Source organism: Anopheles marshallii, chromosome 2 (genome assembly GCF_943734725.1).
Source record: "Anopheles marshallii chromosome 2, idAnoMarsDA_429_01, whole genome shotgun sequence".
Lineage (NCBI taxonomy): Eukaryota > Metazoa > Arthropoda > Insecta > Diptera > Culicidae > Anopheles > Anopheles marshallii.
Genome location: NC_071326.1, coordinates 27,902,058 through 27,913,679, shown reverse-complemented (window position 1 = coordinate 27,913,679; position 11,622 = coordinate 27,902,058). Strand labels below are relative to the sequence as shown.

The 11,622-nt window shown below is 48.2% G+C and overlaps 1 protein-coding gene across 1 annotated transcript; it reads right to left on the bottom strand.

Annotated features, from left to right (window-relative positions):
* Positions 1–2,555: 2,555 nt before the first annotated feature.
* On the bottom strand, positions 2,556–5,552 carry LOC128708200 (protein distal antenna). The gene has a single exon (XM_053803161.1). It carries the CDS (start codon positions 5,550–5,552, stop codon positions 2,556–2,558), a length of 2,997 nt encoding a protein of 998 aa, XP_053659136.1.
* Between the last annotated feature and the right edge of the window lie 6,070 nt (positions 5,553–11,622).

The following is an 11,622-nucleotide window of genomic DNA, read 5'->3' as shown; positions in this document are numbered from 1 at the left end:
AAAGTTGCGCGACAAGCGAGCTCAGGCGCGGGAACTTCGCATACCACCGCCCACACCAACGAAACAACCGTCCGTGCGCTACTCGCCGGAGCTGTGTGTGGAGTTACAGCCCGAAAACGAAACGCTCGACGCTATGAAGCGAAAGCTCGGCGTCATCGACACCTGTTTCCCGTCCTACCAGACACCGGCCCCAGCACCGGACGGGGAGGAAGCGGTCGTGTATCCGGAAACGTACCGTACCCTATCGTCGAAGGAGAAGTTGGTGTTACTGTTTGCGGAGAACTTCCGGCGCCAGTATCGGGAAAAGTTCCCCCACCGGCAACCGTTGGTGTTGGCGCCGCCGAACGAGTGTGCGGTGCAGAAATTCGTCTCCACCACGCTCCGGCCGTCCGTGTTGTTGTTTCCGGATCTGATCGGATCCTGGCAGGAGATAGCGGCCTTTGTTGCGGACTATATCGTGTACGAACCGCTCGCGGATCAGATCAACATGGTAAGTGTTCATTGACTTTCTTTCATACGCTCCTGAGATGCGTTCGTTGCGTCTGGTGAAGTTATCATAATGTGAAAGGAAAATAAAACCCTACAACAGCACCATTTTCCAGTTTTGTTAATGTAAGTGTGTGTGTGTGTGTATTCGCAAATTTCATTTATGTATGTTCAACATTTTCTTTTAGTGATAGAGTTCAAATTTTACATTAGTTCACGTTCTTGTTTTATACATAGGAATATTAGTGTTCTGTTTTTTTTTGTGTCTTTTGCAAAGATGTTTTCTTCCGCTTGTTTACGCTCGCCTTTCGCTTTTGCCGCTAATTGTTATCCTAACACTATCGCTATAATGCTAGAGCGCCTTGTTTCGCCCCTCCGCTTTGCTGCTCTTCCGCCCTGCCCCGCGAAAAGATTCTTCTTCGCTAGAGGAATTTTTCGTTTAATAGGAAATAGTCCAAAAAATCACAATGACATTTGTTTGTCGCGCTCGCCCAAAATCGTCCTTTTGTTTTTTTTCGCCTAAATATATAGAGTTGTGTGTATATATATATAATTATATATCTTTTTCTTCTGAATTTGTTTAGCGCTGATTTTGACTCCCCTTTTCGTCTAATATTTCCGCATTTTGTTTTGTTTTTGCTCCCTCCGTCGACAGTCTGAACCACGTTACACATATATTTGTCTGATCTGAGGGAATGGAATACTGCACAATTACAATTCGCCACAGGATTTTGATTTTCTCCTTACGGTACTACCTTGGCAGATATCTGTGATCGGCATTATAGTTTGATCGTGGCTAGTTTGTGCTTTCAAAATCTTTGCCTTACTCATTTTTTTTTTTGCTAATGTGCACCTTCGCTCGATTTGCTTTTGTAGCAGCATTTTGGCCTAAAAGTGTTCCGTTTTTTTTACTACCGATTAGAGATTGAAATATGTTTGCTTAGTTTACTTGTTGATGTTTGAGCAAAAAACACACCTAAGAACATCCATTCAGTGCGTGAGAGCATAAGAATCTCCATTATCCGACAGGAAAAAAAACAGCGATAAAACATACTCTACGAGATCGTTGCGCGTTAACTTAAATGCAGAAAACGGCCCACACTTCCAACTGGGAAGCTTAATTGATTCGTGGCGATAACACAGTTCTCCGTTTAGCAGGTAGTATTGGCAGCGCTGCTCTTGCCGTACCAGTGCTGCTTTTCTGCTACGGGGTCACGATCTTTCGTTCAATTACATAAGTTATTGTGCATTCTAAGAGGTGTTGTACATTTGGCATCTTCATCATGATCGGTTATAGATGGACTTTCATATTGGTTATATTCGCCTGCCGTCTAGGTTTGGGAAAAAGGGTACGTTTAATTTTCTGTCCCAGCTCCGGCGCTCCAGAATATCTTACTAATATTATCCAACCTACGTAACGTTTGCTTTGGCCAGTTTCTTTTGCTTTTAAACCGAATTCGCCCACCATCTGCTGAACCTTGTGCTCTATCGTATTTACAAACTTATTAACAAGAGCCCTTACGTATGATGAAACAACAGATCAATTACAGTGTAATAAAATGCGAAGGATGAGGCAGAAAAAGGAGGAAACGGAAGATCAATTTAGCAGCTAGGAATTCAATATAAGTGTAATTTTTCCTACGAGCAGTCGTAGGGGTATAAAATAAAAACTCACTATTGAAGGGAATGTAAAGAACGTCGAGCTTCGACTCGACGCAACTCAGGAAGATTAACGAAAAGAACAAAAATATCTTAAAGCCACTCTGTCCTTTCTAGGTTTAAGCTTGTGTTTTAATGGGGAATGTATAAAAATGAAAAAATTTAACTACTTAACGTAGATCGCCCTTATGAGGCCTGGCGTGGCAAGTACCGTTTAAACGCTCACCCACCCAATAGATGGGAGATAATTTAGTGGTAAAAATATAAACCCACTGCTGTGCCGCCCTTCTCTAGAATAAACCTAAACAATATCCTACGCGGCATGCGTGCTGGGCAGGCATACATCATTATGTACAACATCAAGTACGAAACGATTCCCGTACGAGGTCCCATTTCAATCGACGTGTGCTTTACTTGCGCTTCCGGATGCGGGTGCGTTCTTCGGGACCGTTGCCGGTCAATGTACTGGCTGCTGCCGTGGCACTTTGCAGTTGCCGCTCGGCGCTCAGCTTGATACTGTTGAGCAGGTACTTGAACTGCATCACCTGCATTGCGGTCACGTTCGGGTCGCTGCAGGCTTCGAGCCACTTTAGGAACTTTTCACCGTGTTCCACTGCCTCGGCGGAATTGCGGATGTCTGCTACGGCTACGGACGCCGCCTTCGATTGACGATGGTGGTGGTTCGAGTCGTCCGATGTTTCACTCTTGGCCTCGTCTCCCGTCGTATCGCCCTTGGCTTCCGCATCTCCGTTGCGTTCACCACCGAGCGTTGCACCGACCACCGGGCTGGTTGAATGTCCCCGAACGGCCAGTGGTGGTGGTGGAGATGCGGCTGCACTGCTGACAGTGGAGCACCGGTCGTTACTGTTGCCGCTGAACAGAATATTATCGAGCGCTTCCTTTGCCTCGACGAGGTCCGCCGAAGAACACCTGCGTCGTTTCAAACCTTGACGTTTTCTCTCCTTCTCCGACAGCTGTTCCGGATCCTCCAGAGCAACAGCCTCCTCATCCTCAGTACCACGCTGACCATTATCGTTACGATCCTCCCTGTCTTCCTCCTCGTCATCGACCTCGTCTTTGAGATCACTCGCGACCACTCCATCGGTGGATGTGGCTTCCACTATGGCAATGGATGGTTTTAAATCTCGCTCCTCACCATCATCGAGAGCGGCTGCTTCGTCCTCTTCGCGGTCTTCGGAAGCACGTGCCAGCGTCGGTGGCATCAAGCGTTCGCCTCCGTCCCGCGATCCATGTGCACTCATCGCAGAAGACGCCACCGATGAGGCCGACGAAGGTCGACTGGGAGAGTTGTGGTGGTATCGTGATCGTCGCATATCACCATTTCCAATAACACTGCTCCGATCCTTTCCATTACCACCGTGATGGTTCGACAGATCCTCCGGCTTCGAATCGCCATCGTTCACACCGCTCATATTGAGATCCATCGGTTCATTCTTCACATGAGCAGAGAGATGATGATTGAGATGGTGATGATGATTGTTGTTGAGCGTGTCGACTGCGTTTGCCGATGAACCCTTGGTCAACTGCGAGTACAAGATGTTCTCGTAGGCCGCCGTCAGGGAAGCAGCCGTTGCCGCCGCCCCACCGTTGCCCTTCTGGCCGGAGACGCTGTTATTCTGGTTCTGCTGGCTGAACGAGTTGTTGTTGTTGTGGTGATGCAGTGCAGCGGCAATTGCTGCCTGTTGGGCGGCTTGCTGCTGCTGCTGTTCCCGCAGGTGTTGCTTGCTGTCAACCGCTGTGTTGCCGGCCCCTCCAGCTGTACCACCGCCCGGCATTAGCGATGCGCCGAAAGTTTTGTACCACTGCCAGAACCAGGACGAGTTCTTCGTATCCTCGGGTGTAAGCGACGGTGCCGACGATGGTGGCGTCGGTTGGGGTGTGCTGACGAGCGGTGGACCCACTAGCGGTGGTGGCGGTGTATGCGGTGTATGAGCCGTCGGTGGCAGTGTCGTCTGCGCGTGGTTTGGGGATCCCGCACCGACCGTCACTGCTGTGAGTCCCATCGGAGGCGGTGGCGTCGGTGGACTGTGGCTGGCTGCGCGGGGTAACGCCGTGTACAGATTGTTCAGACCGAGCATCGCCTGCTGAGACTTGAGCCAGTACCAGAGCGCATCGTCGACGGGGGCGGCATTCGAGTCACGACCTACGGAAGCATTGGTAGTTGTTGTAGTGGGTGTACTAGTGGCGGGATTGCTAGATTGGTTACTGGATTTTCTATACTGCTCAGACAGATTAGATAAGCCAGCAGCGTGGGACTGTTGGTGAAGCATACCGTTACCGAGGAGCTCGCCGGACGAGCTTTTCTGCTGTTGTAGCTTGGCCAAATTGCGAACTGTCAGCGAGGGAACGGTCGCATTGCCACCGGACGACGACTTGTCCGTATTGTTTCCGGCGCCGGAACCACCACCAGCTCCTCCTCCTCCGCCTCCTCCACCGTTACCGTTGTCCTGCAGGCCGCTACCCCGACCATTTCCTATTCCACCACCGGCACCATTGTTGTTGGCCGCTGAACTACCGGAACCTTTCGGGCGTACGTTGCGCAGCGATTGAGCGGCCGCTGCTGCAGCTGCCGCCGTGTTGAGTCCACCAGCCAAACTGGACATGGTCGCAAGGTTGTGATTGTTGTTGAGCTGTGCGATCAGGTTCAGATTGGTGGCGATATCGTTGAAGCTAAGCGCAAGCGGACTCTGTCCCAGTCCGGACATACCGGACAAGTGGCTGAGACTCGTCAACGGGCTGATGGCCGCCATCGAGAGGTGGTGGTCCGATTTGGTTGGATCGCCGCCGTGGTGATGGTGTTTGCTGAGATCCGCACCGTACGCCTTCGATTTGCTGAGTGCTGTAATTTCGGCCGCCGTCTTCGCGAACTGACTAAAGTCAGCCGCCGATGCGCCAGCCAACCCGTTCATGATAATGTCCCCACCGGACACACTGAGCGGGCCCGATTTGTCGACTCCACTGCCAGCGCCGCCACCACCACCGGACAGATCGAGCCCGTTAAGCGAGCCACGGGCGGCGGCCGCTACCTTGTAGAAGCTGTCGTCGTACTTCAGCTTGCCATTGCCGCCAAACATCGCCGATTCGAGCTTTAGTCGCTTTTCTGGCGGTCCACTGAACAACTCGGCAGCGGCGGCCGCTGTTAGGGCGGCTGCCGTTGCCTCGTTGCTAAGCTTTTCCGCATTTTCCACCGACTGGCGTGACATGTAGCGTAGCTTCTCCTCGTTCTTGCACCAGCCGCGCAGCGTCGACTCCGGTACGCCGATGTCCCGCGCAACCGACGCCTTCGATTCACCGTCGTGGATACGCTGGATCGCGTCGATTTTGTCCGTCGCCGTAAGGTGACGGAGCGGGCGTTTGCCCTTCGTCGCTGTGGCCATCATCATCATCAGAAGCGATTCTGCAATGAGGACAAGCAAGAAAAAGAGATTGTGGTTTAGTTTTCATCTTGGTTGGTTCGCGTAACAGGAGCTTTATCAAAGGAATAACTATTGTTTCTTATTATGACATTGTTAAGAGCTTACATATCGCTATCTTCATCGCTAGGTTAGAGGTTGGAACTAGCCTCTATTATTAAGGCCTGAAATTCGAAACTGAATCATTGGCTAATTTTGTTATAAAATGAAAAATATTCTGAGCAATATTAACTCACTATAAAAATAAACAAACATCACATAATTTAGCAAAACGCACCCACGCAATTAAGGAGAAGATCTTGTTCCTTTTTTGCATATACGAATAATTGTAGCACATGCACACGGCTTCGAATCAGCCAATAGTGTACGTAGTCTACGCATTCGCAACTCTCTCCAACCGCGACGCTTGTGTGTACTAACGCACAATTAAGATGAATATGCAAATCGGTAACCAATAACGGCTACGCACAACGACCAGCCGTTATATCTTCGGAGGCATCCGTAATGGTTAGGCGTTTTGCAAATCTATCCAACTGCGTGTATACAGTACACCCCACACGTGGCTTTATGTGGTGTCATATGTTAATGGTTACCGCCTACCGAAACAAAAACGGAAGGAAAAACCCCAACATCACGCATTGAGAAAAACCGGAAACTTTTCCCCTTGCGCGTGTGAAAATGCGCGCTTTCACGTGCTTTTTTTTTTTTTTACTTCCTCTTGACTGCTCAATGTTCCCCTCCATGTTCGATGCTCCCCAAGCTCCATCAGATGCGGCTACTATAGCCGGACTGCTTACGCTTGAGGCGGCCGTTGGGGTGGTTTTTGTATGCTGGTGCATTTTATGCTGCGCGCGTCTCATCGGCAGCAGGCTCCCCAAAAGATGCTGACCAATCGAGAGATGGTTCGCATGGTTCCGGTGGTATCGTGATGTCTCGCTTTCGGCAACACGTTAACCTGTCTCGTTCCGGTGAGAGGATGACATCTCCTACCTCTCTCCCCTCGCCCAGAACCCCAACAAAGCTTGGAAGCTCTCAAAAGAAGGAAGATTTTTAATGCTACACAGGGGGAACACCACCGGGTTGCACTATTGCACCTCTCCCCATGGCATGGAATGGAACTCACGCAATTCGTGCCCGATGCAATAGGGGAAATACACTCGGCTACTCGGCATGTCGGCGCTGTTACGCATTCATTCATAAAACGGCGAGTCACTCACGAGCGTACCGGGAGAACCACACGCTGGCTCGAGCCGCTACCGATTGCTCTCGAATTAATTTAATGGAAACGCTTGCTCTCTCTCGTCGGGTTTATCCCTCCGCCACCTGCGTGCGTGTCTCCCGTGACCGTGTTCGGTGTGTTGTGATGTTTACAAATTTTCGCACATAAAGCAACCACACATACGCGCACGCTTATGTACCCGAAACCCACGCTGTTTGTGGCACCCACAACCGCGCACGCACGCAGTCACCAGCTGCAGTCCAGCTGCAGTTTTGAGTGCAGTTTGTCCCGTTTTCGCTCCGTTTTAATTGAGAATTTTCTTTGCTCTTTCTTACTTTCGCTAACCGAAAATAAAAATGCACTACATAAAGAACGTTGTGCGGTTGTGTTGGTGGGGGAAACGGTTTTTTTTACTTGCAATTTGTGCTCGTTTGAAGGGGTTACTCGGTTGCATAAACTGTGTGTGAATTTGTCTTGTTTTTTTGTTGGTTTTCTGTTCCATCCCGATCCCGAAATCGAATCATTTCGAAAATGCAGGGAAAAGTGCCCTCATGCGCATCAAACCGGACCACCACGTGCATTTACGAATAGTGGGGCTCGTAAGAATCGCTGTTGCTGGTTGGTTAGAACGAGAAGTGGTGCCGCATAAAGAGATTCCGTCGAAGACTATTTTGTTTTTTGTCACATCTGATTTATGCTGCAAGCATGTCCCGATGTCTCGCTTCATCCACAAAGTGCAACTAAACGGAGGGTAGAAGGTTGGAGGGGTGGTGGTGGTCTATTGTTGTATGTTGAGGTGTTAAAAACTGCACAAAAGCAAAGGGCATGAAGGAGAGAAGAGCAGTCTCGAGAACATCTTTTGCAATTGCAATTTTTATGTAATACGTTTGTTTTTCCTCCCTTCTTCTCCAGCCGCGCTCCAGTGTGGAAAAGCGGGCAAGGATCTGTCTGTCCTATTTTTATGCTGTCTGGCGTGGTCGAATGCATTGTGTGGTTGTGAGATGTTTGTGTCTGTGTTTTGTGTTTTTTTTTGTGTGTGTTGGTGTTGCTATTTTTCCTTTCTTCCTTTTGCATCATCCAGCTGACCCCGGGAGTAACAGAACCAAAACCAATCTTCAAAGCGTCGCCACAAAACTTCAGCCGTGCTAGCGCATTATGCTACTATTAAGTATGCTCAGCACGTTTTTGGCCTCGTTCGTTGGGCCAGCCAACTACGGACAACGGATTCGGGTCGGAAAATCCAAAATGGCGTGGCGTGAAGGAAGGGAGTGAAATCCTTCAAAACAATGCCACGAGGTGAAAAAAGAAAACTAACCCCACACACTGGTATCATCCCTCTCTTTTTGCTGACCATGACAGTGAGGGAAAAATTCACTTTTCCTCACATTAATTCATATCAACAAACTACACAGACACTCACACACACACACATAAAGTTGCAAGTAATGTGTCCTAGAGCAGCTAGTTGGGACAGGGGTAGAAGTGCAACAGAAAAAAAACTTTTACTTTCCGTTACTGAAATTTATTGTTGTGTGATGGGTTGGGCGTTCTCCATTCATTCTTTTCCCTCCCCAACTCCGGCACCGTGTTAACGGAATGGATTTTTATTCTGTCCCATGTCTAGGGGAGCTGGGAGGGGGGAGGGGTGGTGGCCTATTCCACTTGTTCTATTTTCTCCCATTTCCGGGGCCTTTGCTCTGGGTTGGGAGTAAAAGTGAAAGTATCACACGATTGCTGTTACACATCTGGAGGGAAGTGTTGCTACTGTCGTTCGTTACAATTATTCTCTGCTAGGTTTTGTTGAATTGTTTATGACCTTTTTTCTCCCACAGCTGGTTGTTGCCGACAGTATGTTGTGTGTATATATAGGAAGGATAGCAGTTATTTTACTGAAGTTCTTACGACGCTTAGGAGAAAAACAAGATGTTTGAAAGGCTATATCACATTTTTATTCCACGGTAACAATTGCAACATGCAATTTTGATATGACCTTTAATGCAACAGTACACACACACATACACACACGCATCCTGCGTCTCTGTTTTGGTCTATCAACTTCTTCCGATGTCTTGCGTATGTGCATATTATCAGCACATTATCATTTTCAATCCTTATTTAATTAACTGCAAGACAAGACACCCCGGCACGATAATGATATACATGGGACGGTTACGAAAAAAAACCCTGCGTTAATAATTACGCACCACACCTTATTAACACGCAAAAAAAAAAAGCGGGAAGAATCGCTTAACCAGCAAGGCCATTGCCAATCTCTGCATGCGAAACAAACGAAACAAAGGCGAAGAGGGGAGGAAAAGGCACGCGTGTTTGCGTGTGCAAGACTTTCTCCACTCTTGCTGCTGTTCTTTTGCTCCGGTGATTCGCCGATCTCCAGACAGGAAAATAAACTCCCGGCCGCTTTCATTCCATTCGCAGACAAAAGGGACACAGCAAAACGGTTGGGAAAATATCCTGTTGGATTTCACCATCGCCGCCATCAGACCGGTGGAGCAACAATCGACTGCTAGGGAGAGGGGGGGGGGGGGGGGGGGGGGGTGATCTCCTTCCACAAATGGTTAAGCGTTAGCAGACAAAAATGCTTCGGGGAGGAAACATTGAATGAAACCAACAAAAAAGATTTTCCTTTCACTCCAGCCCGGAAGAAGAGATGTGTGTGTGTTTATGTGTGTGCGTTGGAGGGGATGAGTGTAAGTGGCGGCTCGAATCTCGTCCATAGTAGTTATGTAGTGGATGAGGCTAGTGTTAGCCGTTGTCTGGCAGTTTGTCGAAAAACAGCTGAACCGACTTAACCCGACAAACCACACAGCTTCACACACAAACACATCGAGACTGCTCTCTATATCCTCTTGTGGTTGAGGTCCTTTTTTCCAGGAAAATCGGACGAAGTAGCAGCAACAGTAGCGTCGGTAGTAGTAGTAGCAGCAGCAACAGCAGTAACATCCGATAAAAGTTATGTGTATTTTTTACGATTTGATTTATTTATGGTTTCTCCGCTTTATGTTTCCGTTTTCGTGCCGGCATTCCACCGGCCTCCAAGGATTTGGATCTTGGTTGGTGCTTGTTTCGCTGCCATCGCTGGGTGAAGTTTTGTTTTCGTGCTATCTCGGGTATTCGCCCTTCCCTGAGCGTGCGTTAGTGGTTTCGATTGTGATTCGATCCACTGCTACACTACCGTTCGATGCAGTTGATGGAGGAAACGTCAAGGAGCTGGAACAGTTGCAAGCGCGTCTGCTCTGACTGTCTGTTGCTGCTGCTCGGTGTCAACTCTGCCGACTGCCGGACGTTAGCCCTTTTGGTCATGCCATTTCACAGTGGTCTGTGGAAGCATCACCATCATAATCATCGTCCCTGAGCGTTTGAGCAGCATAACATCGATTTAGCCCACCTACACACATACACACAAACACATTCTGAGGACGATGGCCATGGAAGGGAAGGGGTGCGGTGCGCACAGGAGTACTAAGCATCGAGTGTGGGCGCATTATTGTGCACGAGCTTCCGTGCGGCTGAAAGGCAACATAACAACACATAACTAACCTATTCCCACACCCCCGCTTCGTCCCGGCCCCATTCCATCCAGCCCGACCAGTTTGGTCGAAAGGCAAACTGTGCTGTCAGTCGACGACCGGCACTCTCGTTCTCGATGGTGCATGCAACAGGTTGGCAGTTAATTATATTTTTCTCCTCACATGCTTTTATGCTTTTCCGACACAATAGTCACACCACCAGCCAGCCAGCACGTCCAGCACACTTACCCCCGGTTCGCATATTGTGTAAATCATAAATGAATTGGTTTGTATTTGTCACTGCACTGGATCAAACGGATCCATCTCTCTGTTCTGATTCGTATACGAAATTTTGTGGTGTAATTTTCGGTCGAAAGATTACAGTTTGAATTGAAATGTCAAGATGGGAGGGTTTGCCGCATCCTTGGGATGTACAATCGACTGTCGCAATTTTAAGTGAAACTAACAATTAAAGAGCATGCTTTATGCAGGTGGGAGATTACGCTTTGCCTTTTTTATAGCTCCTTCGATATCATTACTTTAATCGTTTTCGAATTAGCATAATAAATATACGAATAATTGCAAAGGAACATGAACATAAATCTGGGAAGATATTTTAAATTGGTGTCAACGGTTTCTCCAATGCCAACATTAATTTACCCGTGCTCAAAATAGAGACTAATATTAAGAAAAGTTTCAAAACCAAAACTGATTGGATCTTCCGACTGCAAGGTTTTGTTGTCCAATAGATATCCAGATTTAGCTCCTGTTCAGTGATACATGCAGATCTACTAGAATTGACTGAACAACATAAACGAAGACATGGAACCATCTCGACCCAGGAGATCATAACTTCCATAAAATGGCGTTCGGATTCATTCTGAACTTGTAACGGAGGATTGGTCCGGGTGGGATTTTGAAGCGGTACGTTCGTCTGAAGACCGGCGCCACTACCAATACACCACCTAGGCCGCCTGAAGAGGTCTAGGCCTACCATATCAGGCTTTCTTTGCCTTAATTTACCCGTAGCTAGATAATCAGTCTCGCGACATGCTGAACAATGATTATTATTACTTATCAGATTTAATTATTCGACTTTTTAGAAATAGCTCAGTACTTTTCGATGCACTTTTTTCGGGGTGTTTCATGTCCTTGGGTACGAAAGTGAGCAATTGCTAGAGAGAGAATTTTCAAAATGACGGTGTTGTCATGGGATTTTTACCCAGTAAACCTCCTCCATGGGCCAAATACCCTTTTCCCCATGGGTTCGCCTTGCGGTATGCTTCGTGAAGAGCCA